The sequence below is a fragment of the Echinops telfairi genome, unplaced genomic scaffold, assembly GCF_000313985.2.
Source record: "Echinops telfairi isolate 266 unplaced genomic scaffold, ASM31398v2 ScPeMD7_60;HRSCAF=208, whole genome shotgun sequence".
NCBI lineage: Eukaryota > Metazoa > Chordata > Mammalia > Afrosoricida > Tenrecidae > Echinops > Echinops telfairi.
The window spans coordinates 37,152,086-37,179,993 of NW_022103958.1; the positions used below are offsets into that span (position 1 = coordinate 37,152,086).

General features: G+C 41.8%; 1 protein-coding gene across 2 annotated transcripts; it reads left to right on the plus strand.

Annotated features, from left to right (window-relative positions):
- On the plus strand, positions 1 to 27,652 carry LOC101658824 (vitamin D 25-hydroxylase). 2 transcript variants are annotated; one of them, XM_004711563.2, is made up of 5 exons: positions 1 to 225; positions 11,133 to 11,274; positions 16,296 to 16,928; positions 17,520 to 17,849; positions 19,315 to 20,350. In XM_004711563.2, exons 1-5 carry the CDS (start codon positions 1 to 3, stop codon positions 19,488 to 19,490), a joined length of 1,506 nt encoding a protein of 501 aa, XP_004711620.1. In that variant the 3' UTR covers positions 19,491 to 20,350. The 2 variants fall into 2 exon arrangements, with proteins under 2 accessions (XP_004711620.1, XP_045147024.1); XM_045291089.1 differs by lacking the exon at positions 1 to 225 and adding an exon at positions 27,300 to 27,652 and having other exon boundaries at positions 10,942 to 11,274; positions 19,315 to 19,435.
- Positions 27,653 to 27,908: the final 256 nt, after the last annotated feature.

Sequence of the window (27,908 nt, forward strand, 5' to 3'; positions counted from 1 at the left end):
ATGTGGGCAGCTCCGGGCGCGGCGGCGTGCGCGGCGGCGCTGGGCGGCGCGCTGCTCCTGCTGCTCTTCGCGCTGGGGGTGCGGCAGCTGCTGAGGCAGAGGCGGCCGGTGGGGTTCCCCCCCGGGCCGCGGGGGCTGCCGTTTATCGGCAACATCTACTCCCTGGCCGCCTCTCCGGAGCTCCCCCACGTCTACATGAGAGAGCAGAGCCAGGTGCACGGCGAGGTAGGGCCCCGACGGGCCCCGGGCAGGGAGGCCCGGCCGGCCGGCCACGGTGGGCTCCTGGTGGTGGAACTCCGCCCCGTCTGCGAGCGGTCGTGGAGGGAAACCCGCTCCCTGTCACGGTGCCTTTAGGGGGGCGACCAGCCTCGGCTCTCTGGGGCCCAGCGGCCGGTGGCTGCACGGCGCGCCTGGAGGTTAGCAGCCCGACGCCTCGCCCACGGCGCCAACAAACCAACCCTCGAACTTCAAACCCCAGAACTCGCTCCCGACGCGAGAGCGCAGCGCCCTCTGCCGCGCGAGCCCTGCCCTAGCCGGCGGCCCCCCCATCCTCCCGGCCCCATGCGTCGCGGGGACCCCGGTTTCCCGCCCTGGAAAAGCCCGGGCTTTGGCTCCGGCGCCTGCGCACTATGGGCAGCGCCGATTGGCAGGCCGGCCGACCCCGCGGGCCGCCGGCGTCCCCTCCCCGGACAGGCACCCCAGCCCGCACCCCCAGTTCTCCAGCCGGCAGTGCCGCCTTCTTCACGCGAAGGTGGATGGATTCCAACGCACGGCTTCTCAGGAGGACAACACCGAAATCTAGGAAGGAGGGTCTGCTGTTCAGAGGAAAGACGTAAACTAGATTTTTGCTATGGTTATAAAGAGAGCACAGAGCAGAGGCCCTGGCCTGGAGTTGTTGTCATTAGGTGCCCTGGGTCGATTCTGACCACTGCTCGGCCATATGCTGTCCCTACGACCCGAGTATCCTGTTCCTGGCCATCCTTGCAGCCAGTGTCACGCCATCGCCTGGGGGCGCGGGGGGGGGGGCTTCCTCTTTTTCGCTGGTCCTCTACCAAGCTTGATGTCCTTCTCCAGGGGCTGGTCTGGGTCCAGGAAACCAAGCCGCTCCATACTTGCCCCGTAGGACCACTTGGGCAGTGTCCTCCACGACAGATTGGTTTGTCCTTTGGCGCCCTAGAGCTGGGCCCTTGTACAGCAGAACCAGACCTCGACGCCAATCCGTTCTAGGAGTGTCCAGATGCGATGCAGTTGAGTTCCAAATCAATTTTTCCCATAAGGAAGTATCTGTTCTCGACCACCACGTTTTTACCCAAACTTTGCCTTTTTATACTATAATTTAAGTAACACAACATTTTAAAAGTTTTTAACAACTACGGTATGGCCCATACCTTGAGATCAATGAGGATCTGGATCTGTGGACTCAGATGTAGAGAAGAGGTATGGAGAGAGCCATTGTTTGGAAGGGGAATCCCCTTCTATAAAATCAGCTGGTAGCTGCTTTCCGGAGTTTTTTCCCTTCTTTGCCTTTTTTCACTAAGACTTGGCTGGCTTTCTCTTAAAAAGAATAAATCTGTCTAATGTGGTCTGCTGTTGGCATTTCCTTAACTGTTTTCTAAAAGAGTTTACTAAATTATCCACAATATAGATAACACGGTTAACCAGTTCCTTATCATGATGATTCTTTTCAAACAACTTTCTTAGGACCCATGTTTTTAATCTAAAAATAGTACAAAAATCCACAAAAACTAAGAATGATAGCAAAAATGCTTGGAACAGCCGCAGGAGGTTTAAACAATGCATACTAATAATGCCAACTAACCCCGAGTGACCAAAACACGAACTGCTTTTGTTTACAAAAATCACGTGCATTGGGTCGGATTCCAATATTTTGTTGGAACTCTGATGCAAAATTCTCTAGACATTTCGCGTCAAAATTCGAGTATGTTAAGTACTTATGTGGTTGAGTACCGGGGTTTTACTGTAATTAACTGAGAAAGAATGAATTAATGAGTTTGGTGTTATGTCCAAAATACACGAGACAAAATCTTGAATTCTCACTTCTAAAAAGCATTCTGGTCATATTTTCTCCAAGACAGATTTGTGTTTCTTTTTCCTGGCATCCCATAGTACTTGTCCGTGTTGTCAACAACATGATTCAGATGCATCAGTTCCTCTCCCATCCACCTTAACCTTCAGATACACTAGTGCCTGAAACCTAAAGGCATTTGGTTTGCACAAGGGTGTGCCCTACAGTCAGAGCCACCCAAAGCAGTCCACTCACTACCTGGAGTACTTGCCTTATTCCTGACCACTGAACTGCCTCACTGACCAGAACAAAGTCCAGGAAAACTAAATCTCTGACATCGAGCCTATTCTGACACAAAAGAGAAGCTTCTCCTATAGAGTAGAACTGCCCTTGTGGATTTCTAAGACTAAATATCTCTACAGGAGTAGAAAGCCTCATCTTTCTCCGGCCAGGAGGCTGGTGGTTTCAAACTGCTGACCCTGTGGTTAGCAGCCCATGGCTTACTCTACTACACTACCAGGACTCCTTTGGCCTTCAGGAGAGGTGGATAGGTTAACTAATCCACATACCAAGGACTAGGGAACTTGGCCTATGCATTGACTACTTCAGAATGAAGACGTACAGATCTCAACTCTGCCATCGAGTTGATGCCAACTCATAGTGACCCTATAGGACTGGGTAGAACTGCCCTTTGGGGTTCCTGAGACACTTTACAGGCGTTGAAAGTCCCATCTTTCCTCCATGGGGCAGCTGGTGGTTTCATGCCTTTGTAGCAGGCAGCCCAATGTGTAACCACTATGTCACCAGGGCTCCTAAGCCATATAAATAAAGGGCAATTATTGCATTTATCCTATTACCAATTCCTAGTCATTGGATGAACAAAGACCCTCCTGACTGTTGTTACTGAAAACTTGTCTCAATGATCTTTTGAAGAACAATCGATGTTATTTAGCATATCTATGAAAGTAATGAAGGAGACTGGTGGAGCTTTCTACTCCTGTAAACAGTCTTGGAAGTTCCCAGGGGCAGTTCCACCCTGTCCTACAGGGTTGATGACTCATGGCCGTATGTTCGGCTTCTTTTGATGGCGGTAATAAAGCCTCCACTGGTTTTTTACATGTACTGTTGGTTTTCTAATGCTCTTGGTGTCTGGCAGATGTTCTAATGCAATAGCTGCCCATTTTCCACCTCTCTTGCTGTACACACTGAAAAAAATTGGTTTTGTTACTATTATTACTTTATGATAACTTTCCCTTAGGATAATTGTCCATGTAACTTTAGACCCCATTTTTCTTTAGCCTGATTTCTCCTTTTTTTTTTAATCGTTTTATTAGGGGCTCATACGACTCATCACAATCCATACATACATCAGTTGTGTGAAGCACATTTGTACATTCATTGCCCTCATCATTCTCAAAACATTTGCTCTCCACTTAAGGCCCTGGCATCAGGTCCTCATTTTTTCCCCTTGATTTCTCCTTCTTACATCTGAAAATTTTTAACTACCTTAGAAAATAAGAGTGAGAGTCTGGAATGCAGTTAGATAACGATCTTTCCAGGAAACTTACACACACACACTCTCTCTCTCTCCCTCTCTCTCTCTTTCCCTCTCAGCAGATTCTCAGAAGGAATGCGTATGCCAGGCGCCCTGAAAAACTAATTTTGTAAAATGCTTATCCATGGCAGTCTGAAGATGTTTGTAGATTAGAAAAACCAGTTATTGTGATAAGAGATGTAAGAGCCCCCAATAAAAGTATTTTTAAAGTATAAATAGTATATTAAATAACAAACTTATAAATTAAAATGGTGATTATCAGCTCACGTTTAAAAGAAAATAAATGTAGATGTGGACAAAAGGTCAAAAAGAAAGAAAGAAAAGCCAGTTGTTGTGAAACTTATGGTCAAGCAACAGAAATTTCTGGGCTCTTTTGATAACTTTGGGATTGATTACACAAAATTGTAGATATCAGCCAATCAAAAACTTGCCTGTTCATTCTTGATATTTCTGTATTTAAATCATCTTCGGACCCCAGCTCACCCAAGAATATGGTGATATCACTTTCAGGCTGCCTGGTTTGAGCTCTGTGATTCTCTTGAACTCTTTTATTTTTGTTTTAGTCCTAACAGTGTTAGATGTTCTACATCTGTGGTGTCAGAATTGTGAGATTCAAAGGTACATTGCTTTCAGCAACTCCCAAAGATTGGAGGATCCAGACTCTTAACATCTTTAATAAATGTGTCTTGATTCCCACCCTACCATGAACTCTGATGAGATGTGTCAAGTGGTTAACATCTTGAATTGGAAATCTTCTTGTGTTTGAATTAGAGCTCTGTACACTTCACTGATCTGGTTTTGCTATAATTAGAATTTTGTTTGTACTTCTTCATGACAATTTGTTAAAACAGTGGCCATTTGTTTGGTACTCTCCAATTGGAAAGACCCAAACTCGTTGTAACCCCACAGGACAGAGGAGAGCTGTCCCCTGGAGTTTTGGAGACTTTTCATTTTTTGGGGGATCTTTCTGTTGACCTTGTGATTAGTAGCTCAATGTATAACCCGCGACATTTAAAAGAAGAGTACATCTCTAGTCAACAGCATGAACTCAGCAAGCTCAGAAGGAATTAAACCAGGTTTTGTGTGATATTATGAAGGAATCCTAGAGTCTTGTAAGAATTGTATTTAACTTTAGCGATCAAGAACTTTTTCTTAACATCTTTAATAAATGAGCCTACATTCCCACTATCAGTATGGTGACTGGGGGTTATGTTAAAAAGGCATTGTGACCTGAGTATATTTGAAGTCATTTGGAGTTTGGGTGATCACGTTGAGAAAGTGAGTTTCCATCTACTCTGTTTTCACACATTACTGGAAAATTAGCTCCCATGTGTTGTCTTTTCTTTCCTGTGGGATACTTTATTTTTCATGCTCAAATGTTGTCAGAGGTTCTGGTCTTTCTGCATCTGAGTATCTTGGATCTGTTTTTCTGCTAAATTAGGCCAGTTGCATCCAAGAATTGGCAGGTACACATTCAGAAACTGAGTTCTCCATGTTTGTCTTGTGTGAAACTGTCTAAGTCTGGGTTCTGAGCCGACCTCGCAGACTGATGACTTAACATGTTTTCTATGTTTCATGTTGTTTTGAGGGCTGAGCTGAACTGAATCAGGTAAAAGGCCATTGCTGGCGTTTTTCATGGGCTATCTAAAATCTCAGTTGTTTTCAGTTCCAAGAAAGAAGGTTTATAAATCAGCCTTATGATTTGGACTTTTAGCAGCTATTCAGAGAAACTTTGACATAAATCAATCTATTTGAAAAAAATCTCCTAAAAGGAATAGCTTATTTTAACTGGCATAACAAGGATTTTAAAAACTAAAACAAACCAACTCATTGCCATCACATGGACCCTCTGAGTTTCCATGACTGTAACTCTTTACAGGGTAGAAATCCACCTTTTTCTCCAGTGGAGTGGAGAAAGGCTATGACCTTGCAGATCATAGCCCACCGTGCAACGACTATACCATCCAGGCTTTAAAAAGGGACTTTTTCTCAGTTGCTTCTCTAAAGGATCCTATAAAGCATGTACAAGACAAGGCTATGAAAAAACAACAATAGCCTACCTCTGGATGGTAACTCCAAAAAATCAAACTCAATGCCATTGAATCAATTCCAACTCAGCAACCCTGTAGGACCGAGAACTGCCCCTGTGGGTTTCTGAGACTATCACTCTGGATGGAAGTAGAAAGCCTCATCTTTCTCCCATGGAGCCACTAACGGTTTTGAACTTTTGGCTTCATGGTTTGCTGCCCAACTCATAACCACTGTTTTCATTACATTACATTATACTATTTCTTCAAAGCACTACTTCTATTATTTTAATAATAAATAATTCTAGAAATTCAATGGTCTAAATCTTTCCATAAATTGATAAAAGGGAATTTATTCTTACAAAGATTATTATGTTTTGATTCTGTCAATCTTAAAAGCAAAATCTTCCTAAGTAACTAAAGATAGATATTATACAAAATTTCCTTTATTTGAAAAAAGGAGTAATTTTTTCCTAAACTAAAATTAGTAATTCCAAAATAGGAAGGGGAGGTATAGGACAAACCTAGCAGAAATAAAGGCTAAACAATAACTAATGAGTTTATTCACAAAGTTGTTTAAGTGCTTCTATATTAAAGTTTGTGATAAAGACAAATTTGCTTGCCAAGAGTATAGTAAAAGGGCAAGAATTTGATTAGCTTCTTTCTTCCAAATATTTAGGCCATCTTACGCATATGTAAGTTAACTGCCAATTCTTGTCTTTGACGATAAGCCAACATACAGGAAAAGTTGGACAGGATTACGCACACGTAGCTCACGGCCTTTGAGTACCTGTAGCTCTAGGACCTCTGTGAAGGAGACCTTTTAAAACAAAAATAAATAAACCAATAAATACTGTCTTACTGTAGCTATCAGAAATTGGGTGAATTCCCATCATAACAGAACTATAAACAAGTCTTCTCTATTGTACAGGAATGCTAATAGGTCAAAGCATAGAAATTACAATGAAACACTTGAAATGAAATGTAAAGGTTTGAGTGCAATTATAGACTTTAATGAAACATTAACAGTAATTATGTTTTGTGATATGTAGGCTTAAAATGATCTCCAAGTTCTTTAGGTAACATTGATATTAAGTTGAACTCGTATTCAAGTTTCTATGCTTTTGCTTACATATCACAAAGACTGACAGAATTAAAACATAATAATCTTTGTAAGGATAAATTCACATTCATATATATGAATGTGTATATATATATATATATATATATATACACACATTGTATATGAGTGTACACACACACACACAACTTGTGAGATACGTCGGTCTGCTGGTGAATATGTCCATTATTGCCATTTAAAGGTTTACACAGAGATATACAACAAAAATTGAAATTGAAAAGGTTTATTAAAAAGAGAACATGATAATAAAACTTTTTATCTGTCTTGCTAAAGGTTTAATGATAGATCTATAAAAATGTTTAAAAGCTTTTATGTCAAATAGCAAAAAATTGGATATATCACTGTTATATCCTATATGTTAAGATAGACTTTTTTAAAAATTGCTTTGGACAATCCTCATTAAAGGGAGCAAGTGTTTGGTCTCTCTTTAGAATAAATTCCTGAGTTGGAAACTAAGCGTCATGGGTTTGGGGGTGAGGAGGGAAGCTAAGGTTTTTACCTTTGAAATCTAAGGTTAAATAACATAAGTATTCTTTCTCTGTGACCTATGATAAACTCCTAACAACTGTGAAATTTTGTGGATAGCCATTAAAGATTTGTTTCTGCTTCATTAAGAAAACAGTGTTAAAAGGGGTTATGTCATGTGTTATGAGTTACAAAAAATATGTTGTCCAATCAAAAAGTTTTTATTTCCTTTGTGTTAAAAATTTATGTGCATTTCCTCTTGTAATTTCACCTGATATTATCATACAATGACAATTATTATGTTACTGCTATTTTTAGTGGCCACTTCAAACTGGCAGTACTTTCAGGTAAGCATTGAACGGCTAAATGAAAGGTCAGCAGTTCACACCCACCAGCTGCTCCCCCAGAGCTCGCTGGGGTTATATGGTAAGGGTTACTAGAAGCAACTCAATGGCAGTGGTTTTGTTAAAATTTGGTAGCCGACCATTCCTCTGTCAGTTTGCTGTACTGTGGTAGCTTGCTTGTTGTTAGGATGCTAGAAAGTATTCCACTAGTATTTTTAATACCAGACTGTCACCCAAGCTTGACAGGTTTCTGCAGAACTGACAGACTAAAAATAGGCTGGTAAGAAGAAATAGGTGATCCACTTCCGAGAGGTTAGGCACTGAAAACATTATGACTAGCAGCAGAGCATTGCCTATTACAGTACAGGAAGTGGAGCGCTCAGCTTTGAAGGCTCTCAAATGATGCCTGGGGAAGAGGAGAGCTGCTTCCTCAAAATGCTGAGTGGCGCAAAGCCTACTGGACCTTCATTTGCTGCTGAGGCCAAACTCAAACTGCGAAGAAAGCACTGCACACATCCATTAGTAACCAGAATGCTGGAAACGGTTCTGCGATGAATTTGTTGGTCTTGGAAAGTTCTGTCATGCGATCTCCAGCTTTGTCACCACGGCCATATTTCCAAATGGAGGTCCTTTCACTACTTTTCAGCTTTCGCACCACGAACGCTGCATCATGAATACATGATATTTTCACAACGAAGCTATTTGTAGAACTTTTCAATTTTTATCATCAGCTGCCTTAGTGGTTGGTGCATACATTTAAATAATACTTGTTTTAGCTGGACTTTCTTGTATGTATATAGATCTTATCCTATCATGGACGACATTGTTTTTCAACTACATAAATGGTGACTGTGGTAGTCAGATTTTATGTCCACTAGACAGTCCTGCCTGGCTAAGGGTGAAGTCACGTCTGTCAATCAAGCTTTTACTTAATGGTACCTCCTTGGGGATGTGGGCTTTTGTACGAGAGTGAGCGACTTGGGAACTGCTTCACTCTCTGCCCTTGGAATTCTGCCGGCCTCGACCCTGACCCTGAGAGCTGTGGGCGCCCTGCCATGTCTCCACCAGCCTTGGCTCTGTGCACCTCTGTAGCACCTGGCTGTGATCTTCCTGCTTCACTTTTCAGCATCATCAGTCTGCAGCTATGTGAGTCTGAAGATGATCCTGGTTTGAATCGGACTTGTGGAATTGAGCAGCACTGGGCTGGGCTGCCTTCTTTTGATATAAAATTACTTGTGGAGAGAGCGCTCTTTCTTAAACATCTATGAATGTCACTGGATTTGTTTCTCTATGTAGCCTGGCCTAACGCAGTGACTATACACAGGGGCATCACCAGATGGAGTGCATAGGGATCAGATTGACTACATCTGTGGGAGGAGGTAAGAGAGAAGCTCGATATCACTAGCAAAAACAAGGCCAAGGGTCAACCATTGGACAGACAATCAATTGCTCAAGTGCAGGGTGACGGTGAGGCTGAAGAAAATGAAAACAAGTCCATCAGAGCCAGCACACAGGTGTTTTTTGGGGTGTGTGTGTGAGTATGTTGCACCAGAATTTAGAGAACATCTCAAGAACAGGGTTGAGATGCTGACCACTAACCACCAAAGACCTGGAAAGCTGGGTTGATATTAAGACTATTCTAAACGAAGACCGCGAAACAAAAGACAGGAAACGGAAGCCAAAGTTGTTATCAGAAGACTCTGAAACTTACTCGTGAATGTAGAACAGCTAAAGTAAATGCAAGAAATGTTGAAGTAAAAGAACTGACCAGACGATTCTAAAAGGCAGTTGAGAAGTGAAGTATTTTGATGAAATATGAAGTTAGAAAATAAAAAGGGAAAAACACACTCAGCATTTGTCAAGCTGAAAGCAGAAGTCCAAGCTGCGCTGAAAGCATTAACAAAAAACAAAAGCACCAAGAATTGACAGAATACCAATTAAAATATCTCAATAAACTGATGCAGTGCCGGAAGCATTTACTAATCTATGGCAAGGAATTTAGTAGACATCTGCCTGGTGAACTCACTGGAGAGTTCTGTATTTGTGTCCATTCCAAAGACAAATATCCAACAGACTGCAGAAGTTATCAAACAATGACATTAATATTATATAAAAGTAAATGTTGCTAAAGATAATTCAAAGACACTTATAGCAGTACATCAACAGGGTGTTACCATAAAAATTCAAACTGGATTCAGAAGAGGGTGTAGAACAAAGGATATCATTGCTGACATCAGATGGACTTTGGCTAAAAGCAAATACCAGAAATATAGTTACTTGTATTTTATTGATGATGCAAAGACATTTGACTGTGGATAAAAACAAACTACGGATAACACTGCAAAGAATGGGAATTCCAGAACACTTCATTATGCTTATGAAGAGCCTGTGTGTAGAGCAAGAGGCAATAATTTGAATAGAAAAAGTATATTCTGATTGTTAAAAATCAGAACGGATATGCGCTGGGGTTACATCCTTTTAGTGTATTTATTCAATCTGTATGTGGAGTTTATAATCCAAGAAGATGGACTATATATTAAGAACCTGGTATGTGGATTGCAATATGCTGGCGACACACCTTGCTTGATCCAAGTGAAGAGTACTTGAAGCACTTACCGATGAAGATCAAAGACGGTAGCCTGCAGAATGGCTTATAACTCAATGTAAAGAAAAAAATATCCCCACAACTGGGCAATAGACAACTACATGTTAGAGAAACAATGGAAGTTTTCAAGGATTTCATTTCCATGGCTCCATAATCGATGCTCATGGAAGCAGCAGTCAGAAAATCAAAGGATGAATTGCCTGAAAGAACATAACTCTTGGAAGTATTCAAAAGCAAAGATGTCATTTTGAGGACCAAGATGCACCTATTGTAAGACATTGTATTTTCAACTGCTTCATATGAATGTGAAAACTGGACACTGAATCAGAAAGACTGGAGAAGACCTTATGCATATGAATTATGTTGGTAGAGAATACTGAAAGTATCATAAACTAGCAGAAGAACAAGCTAATTTGTCTTAAAGTACATCCAGATCACTCCTTAGAAGTGAGAAGGCCATGACTTTGTTTCATATACTTTGTATATTTTATCAGGTAGCACAGTCTCTGTAGGAGGGCATGATGTTTGGTAAAGTGGAGAATGATTGTAATAGAATACTTTCAACAAGATGGATTGGGCAGCAATGGGTTCAACTATAACAACACTTGAGGATTGTGTTTCGTTCTGACTTGAGGGTACCTAACAACAGCAGCAATAAGTTGGTAGCAATTTCATTTCTTTTGACTGTAGCATCAATGGCAGTGGTTTTAACTAGAAGTTCACTTTATTTATGCGTGGAGGTTTTCATTCCTATTTCCACGTTTCAGAGGCACTGGGGAGCTTAGGGAAGTCTCAGTGCTTTCTATCCTGTAAAGAGAAGGCCCTCCAAACGTGGTCAACTGAGTAATGAACATCCACGTTTTCAGAGGAGTAACAAATAGTAGGAAAGTTAGACTCCATTCCTGTGGATTTCCGTGATAGTGCTCCATACCGTCTGCTACTTAAATGCTCTTCTTCTTCTCCTCAAAGATCTTCAGTTTAGACCTGGGAGGCATATCCACTGTGGTTCTAAATGGCTATGATGTGGTAAAGGAATGCCTGGTTCATCAGAGTGAAGTTTTTGCAGACCGACCCTGCCTCCCATTATTCATGAAGATGACAAAAATGGGAGGTACGTTTACTTTCACCTGTTGAAGGACTTACCAAACTATTTTAAATCACACCCTTGTTTTAAGTAAGTTGAGTAGAATTTGTATCCTGTTGCATTCATTAATGGGAAAGTATATATTTATTCATAGAACCTAGTATTTGGAAAACGTTTAGGTCTCCAATCATCTTTATACAAACTCTCACTGTCATTAAGTTGATGGCAACTCATCTTTATGCAACTCATGCTAATTCTATTATGATTCAGTTCTAATAAATTGGTAAGTACTGTTTTAGTGCATATACTTAATACCTGCAACTTTTATTCAACAAGTTGAGGATATGTGCATACATTCTTCTTTCAATCATTCATTCAAAGTAACATCTTTTTCTCTGTAGTGCGGTGTGGTACATGGCAGTAGAGGAGGATATATATACCTGGCCTGCTCTGGCTTCCCTGTTGCCACCAGGCGAGGTTCAGACATGCCACCATAGTCCATGCTTCTTTACCTATTCTGACACCAACCGTTTCTCCCACGCCACTCTGCATCTATGGTGGGTCTGATAACTCATGGCAATGGCTTCACAGAACTCACAGGCAATACTCACAATTAAGGGTGTTTATTAGGGAAGTTAATAGGTTACCACAAGTCAGGATCAGCAAACAGGACAGTCCTTGGTCCACAGCATAGCCAAGCCTCTCTCTGGTTCTCAGTCTCTTGGCCAGAGAGCCTTGGCTTTTGTGTCTGTGGGCCAAGAAGCCAGTTTGTCTATCGCTGTGCCCCAGTTCCACAGTCTTGAACCAGGAGAGAAGGTGCCTTGCAGTCTTCTCTGCGGCTCCATGTCACAAACTCTGATGCATCTGGTCTCAACAGCTTCTACGGCTTCAGACAGCTCCTGGAAATGCTGCTCCAAATGGTCCTGGGACTTTCCTGTGTCCTAGAAAGCTATTATATTGAGGAATGGCTTTGATGTGTGGGTTTTTTAGTTTTTGGGTTTTTTTTTAAAACTCACTTAATTAGGGGCTCATAAAACTCTTATCACGATCCATACATATAGCAATTGTGTAAAGCACATTTGTACATTTATTGCCCTCATCATTCTCAAAACATGTGCTTTCCACTTAAGCCCCTGGCATCATCAGCTCCTCATTTTCCCCCTCCCTCCCCACTCCCCCCTCCCTCACGGACCTTTGATAATTTATAGATTATTATTTTGTCATATCTTACACTTCCGACATCTCCCTTCACCCACTTTTGTTGTCTGTCCCCCAGAAAGGAGTTATATCTGGATCCTTGTAATCGGTTCTCCCTTTCCACCCCACCCTCCCAGAATCGCCACTCTCACCACTGGCCCTTAAGGGATCATCCATCCTGGATTCCCTGTGTTTCCAGTTCCTATCTGTACCAGTGTATATCCTCTAGTCTAGCCAGATTTGTAAGGTAGAAATGGGATCATGATAGTGGGGGGGTGGGTGGAGAGGGAAATAAGCATTTAAGAACTAGAGGAAAGCTGTATGTTTCATCATTGCTATACTGCACCCTGACTGGCTTGTCTCCTCCCTGCGACCCCTCCGTAAGGGGATGTCCAATTGCCTACAGATGGGCCTTGGGTCTCCACTCCGCACGCCTCCTCATTCATAATGTTATGACTTTTTGTTCTGATGTTGCCTGATACCTGATCCCTTCGACACCTCGTGATCACACAGGCTGATATGTTCTTCCATGTGGGCTTTGTTGCTTCTGAGCTAGATGGCTGCTTGTTTACCTTCAAGCCTTTAAGACCCCAGACGCTATATCTTTTGATATGCAGACACCATCAGTTTTCTTCACATTTGCTTATGAACCCGCTTTGTCTTCAGCGATTGTGTCGGGAAGGTAAGCATCATGAAATGCCAGTTGAATAGAAGAAAGTATTCTTGCATTGAGGGAGTACTTGAGTGGAGGCCCAATGTCCATCTGCTACCTTATTACTAAATCTATACATATATGCACATAGATCTATTTCCACATCCTCATAAATATATTTACATATTTGCATGCCTTTATTTAGACCTCTATAAATACTGTTTGCCTCCTAGCTCTTTCCTCTATTTTCTTTTACTTTTCCTCTTGTCCCACTATCATGTTCAGGCTTCCTTTGGGTTCCAGTAATTCCTCTTGGCTACATTACCCTTGATTACGCCCTACTAGGCCTCCTACACCCTCCTCACCACCGATTTGGATCACTTGTTTTTCCCTTGTCCCTGGGTTTGTTAACACCCAATTCCTTTCCTCCACCCCCTCTCCCATGCCCCGCCCCCCCCCATCTGTGGGTCCTGTTGTTTTCTCTTCCAGATTGTTCGTCCAGCCTATCTTATTTAGACAGACCTGTGGAGATAATAACATGCACAAAAAACAAGACAGAGCAAAACCAAGCAACAAAATCAAACAAAACAACAAGCTAATGACAAAAAAAAACAACAACACACACAATAGGAAATAAAAGCTTGTAGTTAGTTCAAGGACTGTTTGTTGGCCTTTAGGGGTGTTTTCTGGTCCAGTCCAATGGGGTGCCAAGCCCTGGCCCCAAAGTCTACTTTTGGTATTTCCCAGCGACTTCGTCGCTCTGTTCCCCTTGCTGTTCTGTTCCACAGATCGGGCGAAAGGAGGTATGGTATTTAGCCAACTGTACCTCCAAGAAAAATGAAGAATGGTGTCTTAAGTCACCCTCTACGAAGGTAGAATCTAAGATGCCCCAAAGGAAAAGGTTGTGACTTGGTTCACACCCTCTTCTAAAGTCAGGTCGTAACCCCACCCTAATCCTGCCATTTGCATAGCAGAGAACTCCCTCCAAAATGGGGCCATAGCCACAGGCGTAGAGTCCAGACTTACAGTATATCACATAAGGAATTATGGCTAGAAGGGCATTTTGACTACATCACAACGTAAATATAAACTCAATATTTCATTTTAAGATGGACAATAAAATCAAAATAACATCATGTTTACTCTTGTTTTGGAAATTCTATCTAATGTAATTAGACATGAAACAAAACGAATAATTAATGGGAAAGGACAAAGATCTCTTTAGCTAAAATTACTGAATATAAAGTAAGTCTAAAGGAATTTTTTTACATCATATAGAATTATCAAGTTTACTAAAATTCTTAATTAAAAAATATATAATATGTCAATAATTTATATGGTTATGCTCTAGTTGTAAAAATTATAGCGATGATGGTTGTAGTGGATTATTGCCAAGATTGTGTCATCTTATGAAACACCCCTGGAATAACCCGATTTCTGACCCATAAAAAATTTCCAGGAAAAAAACATTTTTTTCCAGGAGGTGTTGAATGCTAAGGAAACCAAGTCCTTGTCTGTGCTTTACTGTAACTGTCCTGCTCATTCGCCTTAAACTTGGAGTATGTTATTGTAGTAATCTAGTTTTTAGTCTGGGCTCTTCAAAACTTTGTGAAAGTATCTGGCAAGACTTTATCTAAAGCCTTGAGGTCCCTTTTTGGACTTTTATTGTATTTTGAATTATAAAAGAAAATAATTTTCCATCACTGAGATACTTGGACACTCTCTGATTTGACTGGATCCATGTATTTGGCATCTCGGGTGTCAGACTCTTCCATATGATTTTGTTTTGGTGGTGGCTTTTCTTTTTTGTTTTGGTTTTTTTAAATTTATTGTTATATTCTCTGTTGCTATGGTTACTGTTAAACTACTGTATTTTAAAGTTTTGGAAATAGCGTTTCCTAGCTCCCATTTAGTCATTTACTATTGTTTTAATGTCTCAATGTCTGACCTTTTCATAAGTTGTCCCGATGCTTAGGATATCGTGTTTTGTTTTGATGTAGGACACAGTGTAGGCTGTTCTGTCCATGTGTCAAGAAGATAGAGCATGAATGTATTTGTCTATGACCTACTCCCAAAGCTCACCATTGCTGTGTGTTTTTCTTCTGGTTAATGGGATTAGTCTTACACATTTTTAAACATCACAAATTTTAAATTATGGTATATAATAGACAGCTGTGCTATCACAAATTGTACTCTTGGAAGAATGAAATTACTAAACCAAAAAGTTGGTTTTGTTCTGCATTTTGAAACAGGACTTTGATTTCTGAACTAAATAGATGTTAAGGCCAATGTTTGGATCAAAAGTAGTAACAAAAATTATTGGAAAAAAATAAAGGACAAGGAAACTATGGAGGGCCTATAAATGGAGGAAAAGATTGTTGCTTTTAAAAAAACACAAAAACCTTTGAACCAGGTGAGTAGACTTATAAACGGGACCCTGCTGCAGAGTGGGCTCAACAATGGACTGCTAAATGCAAGGTCAGCAATTTGAACCCACCAGTGAGACACACACACACACACACACACACACACACACACACACACACACACACGTGTCCTGCCAGTGAAGACAGCCAGCCTTGAAAGCCCAAAGGGGAAGTTCTACCCTTCCTATTGGGTTGGTATCAGGCAGAATCCACTCCATGGCAGTGGGTTATTTTGGATAGGAAGCCAATAACATCCGGGAAAAAAAATCAATAATAAAAAACAACAAACCAAACCTTTCAAATGGTCTCCCATCTCAGAGTGAAAGGCAGTTCCAAGTCGCCAGCTGTCTGAGGGAGAAAGACGGGGCTCCTAGTCCGTCAATGTGTACAGCCACAGAAACCCACCGGGGTCACTGTGAGTCATCATTGACTTGATGGCAGTGAGTTACAGTTCAGTCCAAGACCAACTTTCTCTCTCATAAAATGTGCAATCAGGCTTACAGGATTCTGTACCGGTAGACGAACAAGTTCACCCAAATAGACTTCCACACAACCAGCTTCATGTGGAGGCCTTTCTGCCAATGCCCACGGGAGGCAGACGACCCGTGCCTACTGAGTCGGGAAGAACCACGCTCACCCACGTTCACAGAAAGAGCATTCGGAGAGCAGTAGACTAGCCATTGTTTCTTTTCAATCCGTGGCATTTTCTGCTCTTAGAAAAAGAGAAGTAAGAATAATAAAATACCTTTAATATCCCTTTTGCTTTTCCTCAGGTTTACTCAACGCCAGATACGGCCGAGGATGGGTTGATCACAGGAGATTAGCTGTAAATAGCTTTCGCTATTTCGGATATGGCCAAAAGTCTTTTGAATCTAAAATCTTAGAAGAAACCAAATTTTTTATCGATGCTGTTGAAACATATAAAGGTGGACCTTTTGACCCTAAACAATTAACAACCAAGGCTGTTTCAAACATAACCAACCTGATCATTTTTGGAGAGCGATTCACTTATGAAGATACCGATTTCCAGCACATGATTGAGTTATTCAGTGAAAATGTGGAACTGGCTGCCAGTGCCTCGGTCTTCCTGTTCAACGCCTTCCCATGGATTGGTATCTTGCCTTTTGGGAAACATCAACAGCTGTTCAGAAATGCTTCTGTGGTCTATGATTTTCTCTCTAGCCTTATTGAAAAAGCGTCGGTGAGCCGGAAGCCTCAGTCACCACAGCATTTTGTGGATGCCTACTTAGATGAGATGGACAGAGGGAAAGATGACCCTGCCTCTACTTTCTCTAGAGAGAACCTCATTTTCTCAGTGGGTGAACTCATAATTGCTGGAACCGAGACGACAACCAATGTTCTCCGATGGGCAGTTCTTTTCATGGCCCTTTACCCTAACATCCAAGGTACGGGCTTTCTGGACAGCCTCGGGGCCTGTCCTTAGCTACAGGTCTCCTGCAGGCCATGGAGTCTTAGGCCATGTACAAAGCATTTTATGTGGGCTCTCCTGCTGTGCCAGGCAAGGAGAAGAAGGCTATTTAATAATTTCAAGCAATGTTTAAAACTCTCACCTCAATGCCTGTAACACAACCTCAGAGATAGGGCTTTCCATGCCTATTTTCAAATGAGGACAAAGCTGAGTGGCTGGCTGCCTTGTTCAAGACCAGCCACTACACGTTTTAGGAAGCCAAGGGTTTGGGGAAGCGAAATGGGATACTTCGCTAGCTTCCTTCCTGAGGGTGCTGCTCTTCTGATTCTCTTTATTCATATCCATTTTCATGAGGGGTGTGAAACCAGAGTTACTCAGAACATCGGCTATTGATTGCACAAAATGTAATCATGTATTTCAAACTCCCAATTACTGGCAAATCTGAGTCTGGATCTACTACCCATTCTCTTTTGGCTTATTATGGGTTATCCTGGGTTTGATCCCTAAGGGAATTTTCTCTAGATGTAACTAAGAATCACATAATAACATGAACACTTTTTCCTGACAGGACAAGTTCAGAAAGAAATTGATTTCATTGTGGCCCCCAATGGGAAGCCTTCTTGGGATGACAAATGCAAAATGCCTTATACGGAGGCAGTTTTGCATGAAGTTTTAAGATTCTGTAACATAGTTCCATTGGGGATTTTCCACGCAACCTCGGAAGATGCAATTGTACGAGGCTACTCCATTCCCAAAGGCACAACAGTCATTACAAATCTTTATTCTGTGCACTTTGATGGCAAGTACTGGAGAGACCCAGAAGTGTTTTATCCGGAGCGGTTTCTGGACAGCAGTGGACATTTTGCCAAGAAGGACGCTTTGGTTCCTTTTTCACTGGGTAAGAGAACTCTCACAGGGCAGAACTCTGGGATAAAGTATAGTGATGCTTCATCTGTAACATCTTAATAGGAAGCGCCCTTCTATAGAATAAAATACGCTAACAGAACAGCGTGGATGCTCACAGGGATGTGTTTATCGAGACTGTTAACACTTGCGCCGATGGAAAACGAAACACGCCTGATTAATTACTTGAGCTAAGCTGACGTAAAGCTTTGCTTCCCGGAAAAGGTTCTGCTTTTCTACAAAACTTAGGGCTCAGAGTCGGTAATGGGGAGCTGGAGACACAGACACAGAAGAGCCACGCTGAGGTGAAAGTACTAGCGATTGCTCCTGCTGGCCAGTTGACCTCTGAATAGGAGAGTCAGTTTGGGAAAAAGTCAACATACCACACACCCGATACATGGAAAATGGAATGGGAATTCTTTTTCACTGAGGAAGGGAACACACAGTTGATGTGAATGACTTCTCTGGATCAATAAGCCAGATGTCACACCTCAATTTAGATCTCCGATGGCGTACCTTAGGCTCTGTGACAGCATGCAAGGACAATGGGAGATGAGACGAGTAAGTTTGCAAAAGTCCATGATTGACAGAAGGAGGTAAAGGAAAGGGCTCTGAGGTCTGATTTTTGTTTTTGGAGGGTTGAGAGAATCCTTGAATAACATTAGTACCCTCTAGTATTTCTTTAAACTCCAGATTTCTTGAATGGCACCCAAATATTAGACATTAATTGTAATCAATATTTTTGAGTTTCTGAAAGTATTATAGAAGGTTATATCAAAAGGTATTGTCACTAGGGTTTCAGTTCATAACTGCTTATTCCAAACAAAAATGTGTTTAAATATAAGAACAAAGAAGTTCTTTCAGTAATAATACCCTTGTTTGTGTCTCATTAAAACCCCAAACCCCACTGCCTTCAAGTTGACTTTGATCCATAGTGACCCTGTATAGACTTCCTGAGACTGTTAGTCTTAGTGGAAGCAAATAATCTCATCATTGTGAGATCAGTTGGTGGATTCGAACCATCAACCTTGCTGCTAGAAGCTCAATGTCTAACCCTCAGTGCCACCAGGGTTTAAGGTTTAATCAACACAGAGGAGAAATATACAGGTTTCTACTCCCATAACAGTTACAGCTCAGAAGTCCTCGGCAGCAGTTCTACCCTCTATCTTGTCACCACCAATCAGAAGCGACTTAATGGCAGTGAGTTTGTCTGTTTAATCAAAACAGTGGCTTCTGAGATCTGCTGACTCAGTTAAATTAAAGCAGAGAGGTTAGCTCAAAGGTTATGTAGACCGAGGAACACAGAGTTCAAGAGATGGCCACACAGCCTTCAGATGTGTATAAACGTAGATGGTAGGTTTGTCAAGAACTAACAGCTTCGGGATTTTATCTTTTTGTTTAATAAAGGTTTCTGTGCTTCTTGGACGTACCTTCATCTATGGTTTTATTTGTCTGTTCAGGAAGAAGACACTGTCTTGGAGAACAGCTGGCTCGGATGGAAATGTTCTTGTTTTTCACTGCATTGCTTCAGAGGTTTCACTTGCATTTTCCACACGAACAACTTCCCAATCTCAAGCCCAGGTTAGGCATGACATTGCAACCCCAGCCCTACCTCATCTGTGCGGAAAGACGCTAAAAATGCCTGGCCGCTCTGGAGAGCCAGGCTGTCTGTTTGCCTCACCTCTCAAGCTTTGAAAAGCATGCGTGTGTTCGGACAAAGATCACATGATCATAAAACCAAGTGAGCATGAAAAGAATACAAGTGCTAATGAGCTGCCGCTGAGGGGGATCTGACTGACTGCAGTCCCATGTGCTGCAGAGCAAATGCTGAGCTTGTGACTCATGAAAGCAGATCACTAGACTTTTCTTGCCAGGCCCCTCTGGGTGGGTTCTAAGGGTCACCTGTTAGTAGACGAGTTCTTGACCACTTGCGCCATCTAGGGACACCAAGTGAGCAGAGATGTGCCCTGAAGAATTGGACTAGGAACACTGGCACTTTCATACAATTAAATACTATGCACCAACAAAAAACAACGAGGACTGTTAAGCACCACAAGAAAGACAAAGCGAGAGAACTTTATGCTTAGCGAACCGTAGTCAATCTTATAAAGATTCATATTTAACGACACCATTATTATATGGAAAAGCAAAAAGAAAGGTGGTTTTCACACCAAAGGATAAGCCTTTGAAGACTGAAGCGGCCAGGAAAGGGGGCAGGGGCAGAAAGTGGAGTGGGGCTGGCATTATAGAGAGGCGCGAGGGTGGATAGGAAGTAAATACAGGTAGACACCACCACCATGTTTGTGGAGGGTGTACGGTGACTGATTTGACTTGATGAGATGGGCAGAGCAACTGCTCAGAAGGGTTTTTCTTTATAAAACCAAAAGAAATAGATACATTTAAAATCTTAAAAGCCTTCCAGATTCCTTACTCCTTGAGATCTAAACATTGGTCTGAGTGGCTATCAAAGGAGGAAAGTAAAACAAGTGGACTTGGCTTTGTTTAGTGGCATACAAGTTCATTTCAAACACATAAAAAGTGGACTGGAGCAGTATCAAGTATTAACTATGAATTTTTTCAAGTTTCTTGGCCTTGCAGGTACCAATCATGGCTTCTTGACTCCATCTCACTCCCATGTCCTTGGGGGAATTTACTTCCAGGTTCCAGCTACCTCTTGATCATAGAGGTGTGATGCCAACCCAGTTTAGTAGAGAGATAAAGAAGAACTTAAAGCCAAATACGTTATTTTGGACTAGAAGTGCTGTAGGCGTGAAAGCAGAGGCTAGTAGAACTGTCTGTCTGTTTACTGGAGAGCACGTCAGTGCTTTCTCAGCTTCCTCCCTGCTACATCTACAAGGTTGTCACTCGTCCTGTAAATAGGATCCCTGTGATTCTGCAGAGCAAGAGTTCAGTAGATAATACATTACAAAAACATGTTTGGAATGAAAATGGCATGACAATTTATTATTTGTAAACACAGATATTATCCCTGCCACCTCTACTTTCCACAAACAGTAAAGTGGGGCAAAAGTAAACCAAACCAAAAAGCCCCCAGTAAGTGGAACCCATAGAAATCTTTTTTATGTATAAGAAAGAGCTTTATATCACAGAGTAATTACATATTAAGAAAACCTCTAGCCCAGTCAAGATCAAATCTCTAAGTCTGATATTAGCCCATGTATCCAATATCAGACCATAAATTCCTCTTTAGACTCAGTACATGCAACGATGCAAAATGTAGGAAGACACAGGCCAGTGGGTGGAAAGTCTTGTGGATCCAGTGGTGGTGGAAGCATCTTGTACCACATAATTAGTTAAGTCTGATGAATGTTTATCAAACTGTACTACTGATTGTAGAGTACACCTTTTTTTTTTTTTTTTACAAATGCTCATATAATGTTCATAGTAAGTGCTCATTTGTTTTCTTGATGTGAGGGGAATAGTGCATTTGATGTTTGTTCCACCACGTCAGACTGTTAAATCAAGCTTTGCATTTAGAGGTTCTGAAAAGATTTTGTAACAGTGTATGCCCAAAAAGGCCCAATTTGTGGCAGACGGGGCTAAGGGGGGGAGGGGCTGGTTTTGCAACCATAACAGCACACCTGCTCACACAGCCATCTCAGTGTGCCAGTTTCAGGCAAAAAAACGACGTCCTTCTCTTGCCCCACTCACCCAACTCACCTCACCTTGCTCCATGTGACTTCTTTTTGTTTCCGCAAATGTAGAGGGACATGAAAGGACAGTGATTTGACGACATAGAAGAGGTGAAGAAAAAAGTGGGGGAGGTGCTGTCAGCTTAAAAAATGTTTCCAAGAATGGAATAGCAGATTTGCCAAATGTATTCAGTGTAATGTAGAATACTTTGAAGGTGATAAGGTGGTTTCCTTAAAAAAATTTTAAATACATAGATTTGGGGGAGGGGTTCCATTTGGAGGGGGCCACGTCCTTGTATGATGGACCAATAGTGAACTTCAGTAAATTCCCAAAATACAAATAATATAAATTTCCTTCTCTGAAGATAATGCAGTAATAATGAGTATTAATAACAAAATAAAATCAGAAAACCTAAATGCTCTTACACCCCGAAATTAACACCACCACTAAACAAAAACTATATGTAATCTTTGGAAAAAGAGGAAATGCTAACCCAAACTGTAGACTTTCTAGAAAATGATGAAAAACTCTGAATTTGAGAATCTATGGAAAAAAGGTAAAGTGCTCAAAGACAAATCATAGCTCTACTGTTTATTTCTGTGAAAAACAAAATAACGAGGCTCAATGAAGTACCCTATTTAAATGAATAGGATAAACAATAAGAACAATATATATAGATTAAAGGAAAGCAGAAGAAATTATTAATTGGAAGCAGAAATTAATGAGCTGGGCAAATGGAAAACAGTATAAGTAATGAAATAGTTGCTTCTTGGGTAAAAAAAAACAAAAACATTAGATCAAGGAACAGCAAAGTATAGCTCTCAGGCTAACTCCAGCCTCCTATCTGTTTGATATGGCTCAAGAACTAAGAATGGCTATTTACACTTCTTTAACAGGTCTAAAAAAATACAAAGAGGAGTATTTTGTAAGACACGAACTTTTTGTGAAATTCAAATTGTAGTGCCTGTAAGTAAAGTTTTATCTAATACAGCCACATCTATCTCTTAATATAAAGACTGCAGCCGCTTTCCTGCTGTGAGGGCAGAGTTGAGCACTTCAGAGACATTGCTGCCTGGCACACTTCACATCAGCAACGCAGGTGCCCTGGACAGCATTGCTAGTGCCACGCATACCCTCGCGGAGCAGCATTCTCTCCCCAGCGCATCCCATGGGCAGAGAGAGGTGGACTGTGAGCGCCAGGCTTTCCAGGCACCGTGGAGTATGAATTGTTTTGTGCATTATGTTTTTCATACAGCAACATTGGATGGCTCCAAAAGAACACAGAGCATTGTAGCATTACCAGACTAAGCGCACAGTCTTCCTAACTCCTAAAAAAGCAGTGGTCAAAAAATCAGAACACTTAAAAGTGATATTAAAATGAAGCTGCCACCAAGTAAGTTTCCAAGTGTCTCATTTGTCAACACAGAGAGGGAAGTCATTTGCAAATGGTAAGCTAATTAAGCACATTTGATTGAAGCAGCCAAAGTAACATACCCAGAGAAAATAAACTTCTTTGGGACTAAAAGCCTTTAGGCAAGAACTTTTGCCCAAACCTGAGGACACTGGGTGCCCCAGTAGTCAATTAAAATGTGGATGATTTCACATGGATCTCCTAGTCTCTGGATGAGTGGACAGACTGAACCTGTACTGCTTAGCCAGAATTCAGTGCCACGATTAAGTGACTGAAGAAGGAGCCTGCATGGGTCCTCTGCACATACAATTCTGACTCTTTTCAAAGTCATGGGAAACCCTAATCGGAAGAAAGCGGAAGTGGAATCTGCTAAAGTATATTTTCACTGGTGGCAGCAAATTACAGTATGTGGGAAGCAGAAGGGCTTATTTGGATAAGGTTTATGAAGATGGTAAGGTTTTAAAAACCTCTGGTTGTTCATTGTATTATACATCAGCAGGCACTTTGCAGAAAATACTTGAATCTATTATATGCTATCAAATAAATAGCATACTCACCCCCATCCCCCAACCGCTCAGAGGCATTAAGATGGGACTTACCCTGTAAACAATGACAGTCTTGGAAACTCACGGGGAGTTCTGCTCAGTCCTCCGGGGTCAGCATGAACTATGAGTCAGTACTGACTCCGCGGCAGTGAGTTCATGGTGAACAGTCGTTCTCATGGACATGGAGTCATGTCCAATGAATCTGCACTTGACACAGAAGAGAAGGTCTAACTTCTAGTTATTTACTGAAGCATTATTTGTAGTGTAAGGGGAAAAGGAAACAAAATGTTTACTAGAGGAATGGAAATAAATGACAGTACTCATTTGTCCCCACAGTGGAACACTGTGCAGCTGTTTAAAGAATTAGTACATCCTCTACATGTGCAAACCATAACAAATTGTGGATAACATTGCAAAGAATGGGAATACCAGAACATTTAACTATGCTTATGCAGAATCTACATAGATCAAGAGGCGGTCATTTAAACAGAACAAGGGACTTCTGCATGGTTTGAAATCAGGAAAGCAGTGTGTTAGGGTTGTATCCTTTCACCATTCGTATTCAAACTGTGTGCTGAGAAAATAATCCAAAAACCTGGCCTACAGGTGTCTTCTGGATTGGAGAAGACTCAACGCCTGCTTGCTTGCTGAAAGTGAAAAAGATGAACTACTACTCCTGATGAAGATCAAAGATTACAGCCTTCACTATGGATTACATCTCAAAGTAAAGCAACAAAATTCCTCCCAACAAGCAGCATCATGATAAATGAAGAAAAGATCGAAATGGTCAGGAATTTTGCTTTACTTAGAACCACAATCAACATCCATGGAAACCAGCAGTCAGGAAATGAAATGATGTATTGCTTTAGGTAAATCTGCCACAAAAGACCTCTTTAAAGTGTTAAAAAGCACTTTGAAGATTAAGATGCACTGGACTCAAGCCATATTTTCAGTGGGCTCATATGCATGTGAAAGCTGGACAAAGAATAAGAATGAAGACTAATTGACACATTTGAATCATGCTATTGGTGAAGACTCTTGAATATGCCATTAACTGTCAAACAAATGAACACTGTCTTAGAAATGTAGTCAGAATAAGCAAATGTGGGGAAGAAAGCTGATGGTGCCCGGCTATCAGGCTATCAAAAGATAGTATCTGGGGTTTTAAAGGCTTGAAGATAAACAAGTGGCCATCTAGCTGAGAAGCAACAAAACCCACATGGAAGCATACTGCCTGTGCCATCACAAGGTGTCAAAGGGATCAGGCATCAAAGAACAAAAAATCATATCATTGTCAATGAGGGGGAGTGCAGGGTGGGGGACCCAAAACCCATCTGTAGGCAACTGGACAACTGGAAGGGTTGTGGGGAGGAGACAAGTCACTCAGGGTGCAGTGTAGCAACAATGAAACATATAACTTTCCTCTAGTTCCTAAATGCTCCCCACCCCCACGCCAATATCATGATCCCAATTCTACCTTACAAATCTGGCTAGACCAGAGGATGTACACTGGTACAGATAGGAACTGGAAATACAGGGACGGATGATCCCTTCAGGACCAGTGGTGAGAGTGGCAATATTGAGAGGGTGGAGGGAGGGTGGGGTGGAAAGGAGGAACCGATTACAAGGATCTACATATAACCTCCTCCTTGGGGGACGGACAACAGAAAAGTGGGTGAAGGGAGGTGTTAGGCAGATAAAATATGACAAAATAATTTATAAATTATCCCGGGTTCATGAGGGAGGGGGAAATGGGGAGGGAGGGGAAAAATGAGCTGACACCAGGGACTTAAGTGGAGAGGAAATGTTTTTGAGAATGATGAGAGCAATGAATGTACAAATGTGCTTTACAAAATTGATGTATGTATGGAGTGTGGTAAGAGTTGTATAAGCCCCTAATAAAATGATTAAAAAAAAAAAAAAGGATGTGTAGATAGCGAGAGCACATAATGAGAAGGGACCAGTCCCTGGAGGGCATCGTGCTTGGTCAAGTAGAGGGTCAGTGAACCTAAGGCAGACTCCTAATGAGATGGTTGGACAGTGGCTGCAACACTGACCTCAAACACGGCAACCGTTGTGAGGATAGGGCAAGAAGGCAGGGCTGCACAATATTGCCTTCCGATGTACACAAACAAGGGTCAGTCACTATTAGAACCGACTGAATAGCACTAAACAAAACTTCTGAAATGATAGAGTTTACACAAATGTAAAACAAAAGGAAAACTAACATGCACAATGTGGTGTCCAGTTCAAAATAGTGCCCAATCATCCTCTAGGGAGCTTTGGTGGCATAGTGGTTACGAGTTGGGCTGCAATCATCAAGCTCATCAGTTTGAAACCACCAGCGGGGAAGGTGGGGCTTTAAAAAAAAATTAAGCGCTTTTGGGGATTCCTACAGGACTTACACATATCCATCCATCCACTGTGTCAAGCACCTTTGTACATACGTTGCCATCATCATTTTCAAAACATTTTCTTTCTACTTGAGCCCTTGGTATTGGCTCATTTCCCCCCTACCCCACCCTTCCTCCCTTATGAACCCTTGAGAATTTATAAATTATTTTTTTCACGTCTTACACTAACTATATTCCCCTTCACCCACTTTTCCATTGTCCATCCCACTGGGAGGGAGTTAAATGTCAATCATTGTGATCAGTTCCCCCCTCCCCCCCTTCCTCTTACCATCCTGGTATCACTACTCTCATTATTGGTCCTGGGAGGCTTATCTGTCCTGGATTTCCTGTGTTTCCAGCTCTTATCTGTACCAGTGTACATGCTCTGGTCTAGCCAGATTTGTAAGGTAGAACTGGGGTCATAAGTTGTATGTTTCATCGGTGCTATATTGTACCAACTGGCTGATCTCCTCCCCATGACCCTTCTGTAAGGGGATGTCCAGTTGCCTACAGATGGGCTTTGGGTCTCCACTCCATACTCCCCCCTCACTCACATCCATATGATTGTTTGTTCTGGGTCTTTGGTGCCTGATACCTGATCCCATCGACATTTCATGATCACAGTCTGCTGTGCTTCTTCCATGTGGACTTTGTTGCTTCTCAGCTAGATGGCCACTTGTTTATCTTCAATCATTTAAGACCCCAGATGCTTTATCTTTTGATAGCTGGGCATTATCAGTTTTCTTCACATTTGCTTATGCACCCACTTTGTCTTCAGCGATTGTATAGGGGAGATATCACAGAATGCCAGGTTATTAGAACAAAATGTTCTTGCGTTGAGGGAGGACTTGAGTAGAGGCCCAATGTCCATCTGCTACCTTAATACTTAACATATGAACATACGTTCATAGATCTATTTCTATTGTTATATCTTTAAATATGTACATGCCTGTAGTTAAACCTCTATAAATGTCCTTTGCCACCTAGTTCTTTCCTATATTTCCTTTTACTTTCCTCTTGTCTCACGATCATGTTCGGCCTTCATTCGGGTTTCAGTAATTCCTCTCGGTTACATTGTCCTTGATCAAGCCCCACCAGGCATCCCACGCCCTTCTCACCATTGATTTTCGATCACTTGTTCTCTTGTCCCTGGGTTTGTTGGAACACCCCTTCCTTTCCCCCCCACCTGCCCCTCTCCCATGTCCCACCGAACTGTCGGTCCCTTGTTTTCTCCTCATCTGGGAAACTCAAAGGGCCAGTTCTCCCCTGTCTTAGAAGGTTGCTATGAGTCAATACTGAGTCAATGAGAGTGAGATCCTCTCTGGTACTCACAATCTTGTGAACCGAGGTGGATCTGGGGAACCAGTGTAATCTAATGAAACTGATGTCATTTCTAAGGTTTGGCTTACAGGCATTGCAACTTCTCACCTTTGTCTCTCAAGGGAAGTCAGCCACCATGCCATGACGACAACAAGCCGTCCTGTGGAGAGATCCACATGGAAACTGGCGTCTCCCATCAACAGGCGGGGCCACCCGTCCACTACATGAGTGAACACCTGGGAAGTAAATCCTGATTCCTCAAAACGTTGGATGCCTGCAAACCCCGCTGATGTCTATGACCTCATTAAAGCTCCCAAGCTATGACTGCCCAACTAGCCCACTTCTGAATTACTGACTCGTGAAAACGAGTCAATCATAATTATTGCCACAGGTTTTGCACTAATTTCTTTAGCAATATTAGATAATCAGGGACAATATGTATAAACTATCCCTCTTTTGTGGGAAGTGGGGAATACGAACGTGTCTGTGTTCTTATATACAAATATATATATATATATATATATACACACACACATATATATATTTGTATCCAATTGTATTTGTACTTGTATTATAACACAAACAGTGGACCAAGGAGAGACGAATGATGGCGCCCCGGTGATGTAGTGGCTCCACGTTGGGCTGATAACCACAAGGCCAGCCGTTTGAAATGGCATAGTGGTTATGAGTTGAGGCAAAGTCTGCAAGATCAGCAGTTCAAAACCACCAGA

Coding starts and splice junctions, on each gene's coding strand:
- LOC101658824 (XM_004711563.2), top strand. CDS start 1: ATGTGGGCAGCTCCGGGCGCGGCGGCGTGCGCGGCGGCGCTGGGCGGC. Junction 226..11,132: donor AGAGCCAGGTGCACGGCGAG/GTAGGGCCCCGA, acceptor TTCTCCTCAAAG/ATCTTCAGTTTAGACCTGGG. Junction 16,929..17,519: donor CCTTTACCCTAACATCCAAG/GTACGGGCTTTC, acceptor TTTTCCTGACAG/GACAAGTTCAGAAAGAAATT.